The sequence below is a fragment of the Periplaneta americana genome, chromosome 9 (assembly GCF_040183065.1).
Source record: "Periplaneta americana isolate PAMFEO1 chromosome 9, P.americana_PAMFEO1_priV1, whole genome shotgun sequence".
NCBI classification, from domain to species: Eukaryota; Metazoa; Arthropoda; class Insecta; order Blattodea; family Blattidae; genus Periplaneta; species Periplaneta americana.
In genome coordinates this window covers 112,716,695-112,730,810 of record NC_091125.1, presented here as the reverse complement: position 1 = coordinate 112,730,810, position 14,116 = coordinate 112,716,695, and the positions used below count along the sequence as shown (strand labels likewise).

At 36.3% G+C, this 14,116-nt stretch overlaps 1 protein-coding gene across 3 annotated transcripts in view; it reads left to right on the top strand.

The window, feature by feature from the left end:
• The window catches only part of Ca-beta (Calcium channel protein beta subunit), an 828,959-nt gene that overhangs the window by 550,441 nt on the left and 264,402 nt on the right, over positions 1-14,116 (top strand). Inside the window, exon 1 of one of the 3 annotated variants that reach the window (XM_069835639.1) lies at positions 11,528-12,356. The exons of the other annotated variants lie outside the window; for them this stretch is intronic. Within the exon in view, the coding sequence (XP_069691740.1) occupies positions 12,306-12,356 (51 nt within the window). The 5' untranslated portion in view covers positions 11,528-12,305. Of the gene's footprint in view, positions 1-11,527; positions 12,357-14,116 lie in introns of those variants that run through there. 3 annotated transcript variants of the gene reach the window in all.

Sequence of the window (14,116 nt, the reverse complement as noted above, 5' to 3'; positions counted from 1 at the left end):
TACATTGAACTTTAAAAGTAAAACAACAGATATCTCAGGACTCAGGAGGATAATTGTCCATAAAGAAAGGGAAACAAGTGGTCTTCCATTGTTATGAGTATTACACCATTTTTGAGGAGAAGTAGATGTTTATTTTATCCATTCTAACGTGGAACTACCTTACATCTTTCTACTCACTAGACATGGAAGAGTAACTTGGGAATTGACGATCACTTTAAAAGCAACCCATCTCCTTGTTCGTCTTGTATTCCCCTTGTTCTCATTGTATTCCACTTCTTTTTCTTGTATTCCCTTGTTCTCCATGTGTTTCTCTTCTTCTCCTTGTATTTCCCTTATTCTCCTTGTACAGTAATCCTGTTCCACTTGTTCTTCTCGCGTTCCCCTTGTTCTCCTTGTGTTCCCCTTATTCTTCTTGTATCGCCCTTGTTCTCCTGGTATTGTCCTTGTTCCCTTTGTATTCTCCCTTTCTCCTAATATTCCTCTTGTTCTCTTGTGTAATTTTACGTAAAGATATGCACTAGAGATGAACAAAACTAACTGCCGCTCTCGCTCGCTGTGTTCGTTGCACTTTTCTTTCGAATCTCTTCTCGTAACTCTCATGCGTTTCGAGCCTTGCTCATCATTCTCAAACTATCATTTGGCGTGGAAAGATTTCGTAACTTTGAATAACTTACATCATTGACATAAATAACATTAGAGATGTTTAATTAATACAAAAAGACAAAAACAAAACAGTATCATAGCTATCAAAATGTTCTAGTTCTATTATCAAATATTACCTATGGTGTCATAAATAGAAAAAAAATTCTTTAATAAATATGCATTTCTAAGAAACATAAAACATAACATCAAATAAAGTGTTAATATTTTTTAATTTGAGATTCTACACTTTATCAAAAACATACGAGAAAAAATTCCTAGCCTTTTAATAAGAGCCTAGTAATTAGGCCTAAACAAAGATTGGGGAACGGATTATTTATTATACACTGAAAGGTAGAGATGGTGTTTCAAATAGGCTAACTGTTTGTTTATACATACGTAACAGTTGCCAAAGCAGATAAAACAACTGGTATAAACAACTGTGACAATTCAAAGCTGCTTGACGTTCGAGAGTTGACTCCTCTCCATGTCTTGAAAGTTCGCTTGATTCACTCACAAGCAGTCAACGACATAGGCAATACTGTCGTGAGGGTTTTCGACTTTGTGGGCGCTGTAGTCTTGCTTTCTCGATCGTTGTTCAACTCTAATATGCAACATAGTAAAGTTATACATAGATTTTTTTATCGCTCGACGCAACTATTTCAATTTTTCACAGCATTTGTTCGCAGTACTTTAATGTACTGTATTTAATAAGTGATTAACGAGAGGTCCACGATGGTTTAAAAGTATGTTGCACATTAACTGCCTACGCCTTATAACTTCATGAAGTTACTGAAGAGGAATGCTTCCTTTGCATGCTACTAGTACTCTTGATTTCTAGTTCAAAATTATGGTATCATGTTGTAACATACTTCAGAATGGTTCGACATGAACGGAATCGCCAGCTTCAATCATTCACTGCTACTTCATTAGACTATGATCTTCATACACAGCAATAATTCATTGACAGCTATTTGCCAGTAGCCTATATTTCCCTCCACGATCATACAACAAATCACTTGTAGTTCATCCTTGCAAATGAATCTTTCTTTCTTGAAAGTCTCTACAAGATTAAATATCTTAAAGGAAAAGTGACCTACGAAAATGTAGCTCTTGTTCAAAATATAATAAGTACACAAAAAAGTCTTGAAAAATATCGTCAAGTATTCGTTTCTAATTGATAGACTTTCTATTTGCCGCATCTGTGGCTCAGGTGATAGCATGCTGATCTTCCATCCGTGTTCAATCCCCGGCCAGGTAGTGATGGAATTTATTTTGTGGTGGACATCTGAAATCTGTAACAGTTAAATAGTTAAAAATAGGCTGGGGTGACGATATGGGAAGGGTTTGGGGCTTCAGGTCCTGAGGCTTATCAGGCTAGTCGTCTGCTGTTGCGATCTGGCTGTCAGGGCTAACACAAAATGGCCCGCCTGTCAGCATGAGATTCACGAATACCACTCAGGCCACCTGTTGGATTTGTACAGTCATCACAAATGTATATAGGGCGCACACTGGGCCAAAGCAAATCTAAGGACAAGGAACCTTAAAAAAATGAAATATGTGCATCACTTATTAAAATAATTTCAAATTACTGTACTCCAACCACGAGAAAGTCTCCAGGGAATGAAACGAAGCGGGGTGATGCTGTGAATGATGTCATAAGGTCACACACGTGGGTACTCTTATCTCTATTGGCTATCTCTCAAAGCACAAACCATAACACATTTTTATACTACCCTAGTTACAAAATTAGATCGCTGTTAATCTTTTGGTCTTTTAATCCCTCCATAGAGGAAATAACATATGAAGGAGAACGCATGATTTTTAAACTGACGTTATAACTCTAATATTATCTATCTACTTCGCTCCAATAGATGACGCAATAGTAAGCACATTCCTTTCACGGTTTATCTCCTGGTTGGAGAACAGTATACATCCTCTACTCTTAACCCTTTCTTACCTATAGATACCATATGGCAATAATTAACTTTATAGCATTTATATACTTGTGTGTTACATATGAAGGTAAATTTTGCTGGATAACTTCTATTTCAATACATTTTCATCAATATAGTTTTGTTTCAAATGTTGCCACTCCCGTAACTTGGTCACTGAATTGGTCCTAATACAGCTATTTGTTTCAACATGGATTGCTTGTAAATTTAATTTGGGTTAGAAAGGGTTAAGGACATTCTTTCGAAGCTGAGCATAGAGAGACAGAGAGAGAGAGAGAAAGAGAGAGAGAGAGGTGGAGAAAGAGATAAAACCATCCTCTCACGTCTTTGCAAAAATAAATTGCACATTCCATCCATTCATTCATAGGGTCATCCAGACTTTGATCTGCGTGTTTTCCGACTAGGTCTAGGTTTGTCTTTACTTGCAGTTAGAAAATTATGTATGTATGTATGTATGTATGTATGTATGTATGTATGTATGTATGTATGTATGTATGTATGTATGTATGCATGTATGCATGTGTGCATGTATGTATGTATGTATGAATGGATAGGCAGGTACAGTAGGTAGGTAAGCAGTCAGGTAAATAGGTGAATAGCCTAGATGGGTAATTAGGTATGCGGGTAGGTGTGTGGATGTGTGCATGGGTGGATTCATGTGGCCAATTTGAATTCTTGGCGGAGAGAGGCGGTGTTAGAACAGGTTTTTTTCCAGATCATCTGAATACCAAGTAAAACGTAAAGCAATTCCTGTTATTACAAGTAATAAATTAGTAGCACATCAGATGAAGACGTGCATTGCGCACTTGGATCGTAAGAAACAAAATACACTAATCAAAGTGCAGGTATTTATACATAGGCGTTCTGCCAAGCATTGCTTGGTGCTAGTAAACCTTCAGGCCACGACATAAGCGGCATCCAATTGGTTTCATTCATAACACTTTTTATTCTCATAAGTCTGTTCGTTCATTTTCTATTTTCAACTTCCATCCTTTATTTTCTCCTCTTTTTCGTTATTTTATATTAATTTCTTTCTTTTTGCTATTATTTTCTTAGTTTCATTCTTAGTTCTTTATTCTCCTTTCTGACTTATCATGTCTTCTTTCTTATTTGTCTCTTTATTTCTGCCTATTTTTAATTTTGCGCCTTACGACAAGCCTTCAGAATCGAGCGCATTAGTTTCAGAAATTTAACTTTAAAAACCGGAAACCACAGCATAAATAAAGACCTGGAGTTCTATATTCATGTATTACAGACTTCAATGCGGTGTCTAATTATCTTAAGGCTTTAAAAGATCAAGAGAAGTAGTTTAGAACAGAATTAACAAAATGTGTCCATATTCATACCTTCTACCCAACAGATGAATTGTTTATACTTTTAATCTGCTTATTTAGTATTCTATAAATTTTGTGTACGTTTTTACTTGTTCCACAACTCAATGATACAATGCTAATATAAGATCTCAAAAATACAGTGGATTCCGCTTAATAGGATCACGTTGGGACCATGTGTTTTGGTTCAATAAAGTTGCGTATTAGGACCAAGCTTAGAGGAACAAATACAGTACAAGTCAATAGGCCTATATGTATCTACAGTAATTTCGGTTAAGAGAACCAGTTGCACTATTAGACCAAAACGCATGTTTCCAACGTGGTCCTATTAAGCGAAATCCACTGTACAACAAATCAAATGAAAAAATAAAAATGTCCTCGTTGCAGGGAGCATAGCAATTCGGATCATCTCTGGTAATTATTAAATTTATTCTTGCCTGTATCTTTCCTGTTGCCATTGGTCCCTAGAAGTTCATGAAGTTCCCGCTAGATGGCTCTGCATACCCATACTGCGAACGCGAGTGAAAACGCTAGCGACATCTCAACCATCGATCCTGAGTGAAATATAAATGTTTATTTAATGACCGTGTATCAAATGCAAGACTTTGATGGACGAAAGAAATTTTCATGACACTCCTAGAAACCTTCCGTTGTTCCATGACATTCGTAGAAACTTTCCACTGTTACGTTGCAGAGCATGAATTCTAAATTGTATTATATTAGCATAATTTTTTTCTTTGAATTCGGAATTCTCAGAAATTTTCCCGGACTTCAAACAATGGGACCGTCTTCACATGGGTTATGCATGTCTTATACTGCATTACATTTAATTATTCGTCTTTAAGACATGACCGTAGCTCAGTCAGCAAGTTGTCGGCTTCTCAACAGAGCCGGCCCGGATGGCTCAAGCGGTAGGGGCACGGCCAAAGAGTTTGTAATACTTACATATTACATACTCTTTGGGCACGGCATGTCCTTATCGCTTGGTCCGAAGGGTTGTGGGTTCGAGTCCCGCCTCGGGCATGGGTGTTATGTTTGTATTAGTATAAGTAAAACAAATGAAAACAGAAAACAAAGAAGATAACTTTGGTAAACGGCCTCTGGCCAGTCAAAATTAAAAAAAAAAAAAAAAAAAAAAACAGCGATAATGCTGGTATTTTTAAATTTGGGGAGGGGGCATTTCAGTGGACAGAAATTTTTCAAGGTCGACAACTATTACTTTTGTACCCTACACATTGAAAAATTGCTATGCAAATTAATAAATTATTACTCGTTTTTTAGATAGGAGAAAAAATGTCAAAGGGAAATGGACTAGGGAGAGGAGTACGACAAGGATGTCCTTTATCACCTACCCTGTTCAACATGTACTTGGAGGATTTAGTGAAGAACTGTTTTCAGAACATGGGAGGGGTGACAGTAGGATGAAGAAGAATAAAGTGCATAAGATTTGCTGATGATATGGCGTTGTTAACAGAAGAGATGTTTTGCTATTGGAGCTAAATGACATTCGTGAGCAATATAGGATTTAAATAAATGCAAACAAGACGAAAATCACGTTTTATTTTCCTATAATGCTCATATATTCTGTACATACTTACTTACAAATGACTTTTAAGGAACCCGAAGGTTCATTGCCGCCCTCACATGAGCCCGCCAGCGGTCCCTATCCTGTGCAAGATTAATCCAGTCTCTATCATCATATCCCAACTCCCTCAAATCCATTTTAATATTATCCTCCCATCTACGTCTCGGCCTCCCTAAAGGTCTTTTTCCCTCCGGTCTCCCAACTAACACTCTATATGCATTTTTGGATTCGCCCATACGTGCTACATGCCCTGCCCATCTCAAACGTCTGGATTTAATATTCCTAATTATGTCAGGTGAAGAATACAATGCGTGCAGTTCTGTGTTGTGTAACTTTCTCCATTCTCCTGTAACTTCATCCCTCTTAGCCCCAAATATTTTCCTAAGTACCTTATTCTCAAACACCCTTAACCTATGTTCCTCTCTCAGAGTGAGAGTCCAAGTTTCACAACCATACAGAACAACCGGTAATGTAACTGTTTTATAAATTCTAACTTTCAGATTTTTGGACAGCAGACTGGATGATAAGAGCTTCTCAACCGAATAATAATACGCATTTCCTATATTTATTCTGCGTTTAATTTCTTCCCGAGTGTCATTTATATTTGTTACTGTTGCTCCAAGATATTTGAATTTTTCCACCTCTTCGAAGGATAAATCTCCAATTTTTATATTTCCATTTCGTACAATATTCTGTTCACGAGACATAATCATATACTTTGTCTTTTCGGGATTTACTTCCAAACCTATCGCTTTACTTGCTTCAAGTAAAATTTCCGTGTTTTCCCTAATCGTTTGTGGATTTTCTCCTAACATATTCACGTCATCCGCATAGACAAGAAGCTGATGTAACCCGTTCAATTCCAAACCCTGCCTGTTATCCTGAACTTTCCTAATGGCATATTCTAGAGCGAAGTTAAAAAGTAAAGGTGATAGTGCATCTCCCTGCTTCAGCCCGCAGTGAATTTGAAAAGCATTAAATAGAAACTGACCTATACGGACTCTGCTGTATGTTTCACTGAGACACATTTTAATTAATCGAACTAGTTTCTTGGGAATACCAAATTCAATAAGAATATCATATAATACTTCCCTCTTAACCGAGTCATATGCCTTTTTGAAATCTATGAATAACTGATGTAATGTAACCTTATACTCCCATTTTTTCTCCATTATCTATCGAATACAAAAAATCTGATCAATAGTCGATCTATTACGCCGAAAACCGCACTGATGATCCCCAATAATTTCATCTACGTACGGAGTTCATCTTCTCAAAAGAATATTGGACAAAATTTTGTACGACGTCAACAAAAACGATATTCCTCGAAAGTTACCACAGTTGGTTTTGTCCCCCTTTTTAAAAATAGGTACAATTATGGACTCCTTCCATTGTTCTGGTACCATTTCCTTTTCCCAAATAGCAAGTACAAGTTTATAAATTTCGCTATATAATGCACTTCCACCCTCTTGTATTAATTCTGCTGGAATTTGATCGATACCTGGAGACTTGTACTTTTTCAGATTTTCTATCACAATTTCGACTTCTGAAAGCGTGGGTTCGGGTATAAATGGCTCAGCAGTTGTATTTCAATTTCGTCCCGATCATTTCTATTTGGCCTATGTACATTTAGTAGTTGCGCAAAATAGTTTTTCCATCTGTTTAGGATTGATGGAGAGTCTGCAATCAAGTCACCATTCTCATCCTTGATCACGTTTACCCTTGCCTGATATCCGTTCTTAAATTCCTTTATACCCTTATATAAATCTCGAATGTTTTTATTCTTACTATTTGTTTCTACCTCATTCAGTTTTTCCTTCAAGTAACCTCTCTTTTTATTCATAAGTGTACGACTTGCTTCCCGTCTTTCATTGAAATAATTATCTCTCTTCTCCTCAACTGGATCCTGTAAGAATTTCAATTTTGCCTGTTTCCTTCTTTCTACTACGATGCAACAATCTTCATTAAACCACGGTTTCTTTTTCTTAGTTTCATAATAACCTATGCTCTGCTTAGCTGCAATTTTGATACTATCTCTGATATTTTCCCACACGCTATTAACATCTAATTCTTTCTCAACTTCGTCGGAACCTTCTAAGGTGGCAAACCTATTCGAAATTTCGACCTGATAATTTTGCTTAGCTTCCTCGTTCTTTAATTTCAAAATATTGAATTTAGTAATATTAACTTGTTGCTCTACTCGCTTGGCTACTGACAATCTTTCTCTTAATTCTCCAATCACCAAATAAGGGCTGATTCACAATAAACCGGGAACGGAAACGACAACGAAAAACGAGGACGGAAATATTGTTAAAATAAATGTATTTAAATGTGAACATTCACAATTAACTATTGTGAATGCTCACATTTAAATACATTTATTTTAACATTATTTCCGTTCTAGTTCTCGTTGTCGTTTCCGTTCCCGGTTTATTGTGAACCAGCCTTAATGGTCAGAATTACAGTCTGCACTCCTGAAAGTTCGAATGTCTACTATACTAGTATGTCTCCGTTTATCTATCGAAATGTGATCTATTTGGTTGTGTGTCAATCCATCTGGAGAAGTCCAAGTATATTTATGTATATCCTTATGGGGGAATGTTGTACTATTGACAATTAAATTTTTCGATGTGGCAAAGTTGACTAATCTAACTCCATTGTCACTACTAATTGCGTGTAGGCTCTCTTTTCCAATAGTTGGTCTAAAATATCCTCCCGTCCTACTTTAGCGTTGAAATCCCCCAATAAAATGTTCATGTGATATCTAGGTAACTGATCAAAAGTACAGTATGTTCCAATTCCTCATAGAAGCTATCCTTTATATGGTATATATTCTGTACAGGAGTGGCAAAAAAACTGGACCGACCCTTGTAGCTGATTTCAGAGCCTTGTTCACTCCAGACCACGATAGACTGGTAAATAAGACTTTCGTGGTTCGAATCCTGCCTGTGAAGAAAACTTTTTTTTTTTTGTTCCTTATTCAAATTTATTCCCAATACTTTTCGATTGCTGGTAAAATTCATGTTCTGGGAATAAGTTAATTAAGTAATAAAATATCGTGAATTCGGTTATAGTCATTCACAGATAGGGTGGCAGGGGCGTAAAATATTACACATTTCGGTAACAATTTAACTCATTAATAAGTAAAGACATAAATAAATAAATATATGAAAATATATTAATTTTTGGGATTTCAACTGTATGTTAACAATATCTCCAACGTTCCGAAATTAGTTACAGAACCCATCATCAGGGTAGTGTATATCAGACATGAAGAAACGTTTATCAATCTGTTGGATTCGTTACATCTGGTCTATTGTTTTTAGGTAGCAAAGCATAACTGATAAACCACAGTAGAGAATTCTTCAGGTTTCGGGAAAAATTCTCCCGACAGAGCCTGCAAAGAGATTCGAAACGTTGGAAATATTAAGTTTGAACATTACGTTGAAAATTCAAAACAAATTTTCTGAATATAATTATTGTGAAAGCCTAAAACATTGCGGAACAAAATAAGAAATAAACACTACACAAGTATTGTCCTTCTTCTTCTTCTTCTTCTTCTTCCTCTTCTTCTTCTCCTCCTCCTCTTTCTTCTGTCCTTAAGATTCAGGCCTCCATGCCCGTTCCAATGTTGAGATCTGGTCTTCTCACTTTCTTTTTGGGAATCTTCTGTCATCCATTCGATCTATATGATTTTTTCAATTTAATTGACATATATTTCTTTATGTCTACAACTACATTAGTTACTTCTAAGATTTTCTTAATTTTTATTTGTAATTTGGTATCTTCTTGTAACTCGTATTAAAGGCCGTGGAATTTCATCTGTTGTACTTCCATCCCTTTTTCATCATTCTATCCACACCTGTGGAGTAACGGTCAGCGCGTCTGGCCACGAAACCAGGTGGCCCGGGTTCGAATCCCGGTCGGGGCAAGTTACCCGGTTGAGGTTTTTTCCGGGGTTTTCCCTCAACCCAATACGAGCAAATGCTGGGTAACTTTCGGTGCTGGACCCCGGACTCACTTCACTGGCATCATCACCTTCATTTCATTCAGATGCTAAATAACCTAGATGTTGATACAGCGTCGTAAAAGAACCCAATAAAATAAATTCATCATTCTTCCTCAAAACCGAATGTGAGCATCGGTTTTCTGTGTTTTTATGGAGTCTGGATTGAAAATATTTTGACACGTTTTTACCAAAATTTAGTCAAATAATTCCATTTTCTTTATTGTATTTATTTTATTATATAAATCAGTGGTCGTCAGCACTCGCTGAAATGGGTAAGGTAAGCGGAGCCGTCCCGTGTGCCCCGTCGTGCAGCAGGAAAAGGTAGAGAGCATACCAGCTAGCAGCTACGAATGCGCCATAGTGCAGTGTGTTCTCCGCGGGCAAAAGACGCTAGCCCCAGGGTGCTCTGTGCTGATGACCGCTGATATAAATGTTCTTTGCTAATAATTCAGTTAAGAAATGTTTGAAATTCAGAGGCCTCGTCGTGAAGTCAACGTGATGAAAGATCATCTCTTAAACCAAACAGACCGAAAGACAAAGAACACATTCCGTTTCTGCGTATTTCTGCAATATATCTTCAGGTTCATGCCAGAAATCGAATATGTCTTCTTGCTTTGTAAGAGAGAAAGCTACTACTTGAGTCACGAACATTTAATAGTGATTTTATTTCCTATTTGAAGACCTCCCAGGATAAAGGCTGTAACATTAAATTAATTAAATATGTGACTTAGGTGAAAAAGTAATTTTAAAGCATTAATTTATAACAATAAATGATCGTATCCAATAGGTGAATAAACTTGTATCCTTCATTAGTCAAATAGTTCTGCTAGTAAACATAATACGATGAAAGAGTAATGGAACGGAGAAAAATTCTCTCCGGGTTTTCAGCTCTACGTGCTGACGCTTTATCCACTAAGCCACACCGGATTCCACCCCGGCGTCGGAAGAATCGTCTCAGTTTTAAGTTCCAACTCTTGGGTTCCCTCTAGTGGCCTAACGAAATATGCCCCTGAAATTATTTTCTTTTCTCCTGAAACGTGAATTAGGATTATAGATTTGTTGGTTACACCTTTTTTTTCCAGGGAAGTCTTTAATTGTTTATTCTTTGATTTAATTTATGTCTCCATAATCTTTTCAAGAATTTCGTGTTGGCCATTCATAGTTTTTCATCGCATTTCGAGATCAAATTTCTTGTCATAATTTCTGTATTATCATTCAGCCGGGAGGAATAGATTACATCCTAGAAAATTCAATATTGTAACTCGTTCTACTACTTTGTTATTATTTATAAATAATGCATTATTATTATTACTATTATTATTATTATTATTATTATTATTATTATTATTATTATTATTATTATTATTATTTGATATTTATTACATTATAGTTCACAGACAAAGTGCATACAAGTAATCATTTAAACCCTTACATTACACACTTTATAATTTTACACACACACACACACACACACACACACACATACACACATATATATATATATATATATATATATATATATATATATATATATACAATTTAAATATTTAATATACAAAAAAAAGTTTTGTTTTATCTTGCACTTGCGATTATTATTATTAAATGAATAAGTTGCATTGATTATTAAAGTCATACATTGGTAAATGGTTTAAGTTTATTTTACGGAAAACATGTGAAAAACTTATCAATTGTAGATATAAGGTAGCCTCTTGTTAGATATAAGATAAATGTGTAATAAAGTGCCTGATCATTTCTATCGTCTCAGTCTTGTTGCATAATCTGCATTGTTACTCAGAGAACGTCTAACAAATGAATAACGTAGTGCCTCACGAAACTTCGCTCTCTGCTACCAGATGTCACTCGGTGGTTGAGAACTCCTAACGTCACACTGGAGTTGAAATTCTTCATCCATTTATTTTTAGCGCTTGATCTGGGCTAAGGCTTTTGGCATCCGTTCTCTTTTTACTCCTTCAGATCTTCCTTCTCTGCCTTCTATCTCCCTTTTCTGTTTTCTTTAACCCCAGTCTTCTGTTTTATCTCCGGCTTCTAAGTCCTTGATGTCTACTCTCGGTGGGTACAGTACAGACGGTAACTAAGTCTCTTCAGAAGCAGAAAAAAAAAAAAGAATTTCGTCTCCTTCCTTCCCCCTTTTCAGAAGTTCAACTCACCTCAACAAGATATGTTTCTGTAATGAGTCCGACCGAAGAGAAGTTAAAGTGAGGCCAAGGAGAGAAGTTGTAAAGTGTGTGTTTTCAGACAGAAGGAGTTATCTACTGTCTGTCTTCTTCTGAATTAGGAAACTCATTACGAGTTGTCATGAAGAGTCAAAATAACAGTTAACACCATTTGCGTGAGGCTCGATAATTGGCTGTGAGAACTGTTTACGAAGAAAGGGTGCATCCAAGTGTTCGAATTGCCGAGTGTCTTAAGTAACAAGTTTTGATTGTAATTTTGCATTAATTCCGAATACAATTTACATGTCTTACACAGTGGGCTTTCACGTGCATTGCAGGAAGTTATACAAATGAGAATACCGTAAATTTATTTTAGTTCGTAAAGGTGTTAATTAATAGCGGGAAGGTTATAGCGGATACGTGTTGTGAAGTGTTTTTATTTAATTTATACATATATTAACAGAATACTACTGCAGCACCGTACATCCGATGTGTCCAGAGAAAGTCTTATATTCATCTGCATCAATTTTGATAAACATTTCAACATTTATCAACATCTGCATAATAAGCTGACATAGTTCATCCTGACCGTGGCCTCTGTGACGTCACAACATGGCGCACTTGCGAAGGCCTCCACGCCGACCATTTGGTCATCAACGGAAGGTAAAAAACCATATAAGAACTAAAACTGACTAACAATAATACATTACGTGCAGTCGCTAGCGCGCATAACTTCCTCCCAACTGCGGATCACGCTAAATCTCAAGGCGCTAATTAATTCCGATGGAACAGAGCTGGTTTAATAGGCCTACACTTCACTGGGGGCAGATCGCTATAAACAGTGACCCTCCTGAGTAGACATGAGGGAAAAATAAGCTAAGCTACACTTTTAAAATTAGGCTTAATAACAAAGTTGTTGGAAAAACAAGAATATTTCTCAATTAACAGAGTTGTTTAGTTACATATTATTTCAACATTGCCGCACATGAGTATACTCTCATTGCGAACTCAGAAATAGTGTCATACTTGAGTACATACTCGTAGCGTGTTCAAAAACAGTACTGCAACTTGAGTACACTCTCATAGTGTCTAGGGTTGCCAGGTTTTCAGAATGGGACAAGTGCAATATTTAACTCGAGGAACTTCTAGGACAGAGAAAATCTATAAACAACATCTCAGATCATGTATTTGTATGTTAAAGCACTACTGTGTTACCGAGGGAAAAACAGCCAACCTTATTCTTACTCCATTAAAACTTTTATTACTATCCATTAGTTTGTGTTTATCATTAAAATTCAGAAGACTTATTAATGCAGCGGTGACCAAAGTTGGTGTTGTGATTACATCGTATAATCACAGACATTCAAACGCGTACGAGGAGTTTCCTGTACATTGCTGTGTTTTTCATTCACGTACTGAAGGCAAGCAGTGGCGGTATCATGTCGCTCTACAAACTCTGTCTCTACAAGCAGTAAGAGGTGGTTACGTAAAGAGTGAGAAGGAGAACTTTTTTGTTGTTCTGTCGGACAAAATGTAATAAGTTTACTTTGCTCAATTGTTCAATTAGGAATATTTATAAACATTAATTGCCACGCTGAATAATGTATTATTATTATTACTGACCACTAGTCCACACCTGTGGAGTAACAGTCAGCGCGTCTGGCCGCGAAACCAGGTGGCCCGGGTTCGAATCCCGGTCGGGGCAAGTTACCTGGTTGAGGTTTTTTTCCGGGGTTTTCCCTCAACCCAATACGAGCAAATGCTGGGTAACTTTCGGTGCTGGACCCCGGACTCATTTCACCGGCATTATTACTTTCATATCATTCAGACGCTAAATAACCTAGATGTTGATACAGCGTCGTAAAATAACCCAATAAAATAAAAAAATAATTACTGACCACTAAGTATGTGTTTCTATAATTCTTCTGTACGTGCATAAATATTGATATTTTTAGATCTTCCCCCATAGAAGGATAAAATTATTGGGTTTTATCTCAATTTTAATCATCTTAATCTTTAGATGAGGTTAACTATTTATTAGTTATTCATTTAATAATACTATCGTAGAGAAATTGATTCTATATTATGTGCCAAAGAATTGTTAAACGCCAGGAGTTGAGATGTCTTAAATCATAGCCAGGAAGAGAAAGATGAAATAAATAAATGTAAGGAACTCAGCTACCTAATGGGGTTTGAAATATCTCGTGCTCTAAAGCCTTTTAATAGAACAGATTTTCTCAAAAGAGTAATGATTAAAATAGCTTAAATAACTTGTCCATAAGAGGTTTTTAATTTTGAAAAACTACGAATTTCTCGACCAAGTATCGAGAGAAGAATTTAGAAAATTCCAGATTATACTTAAGAGGAAGATAAAAAAAGAAGGAAGAAAAATCGTATATTATTCACTGGCTCTTGATGACAGG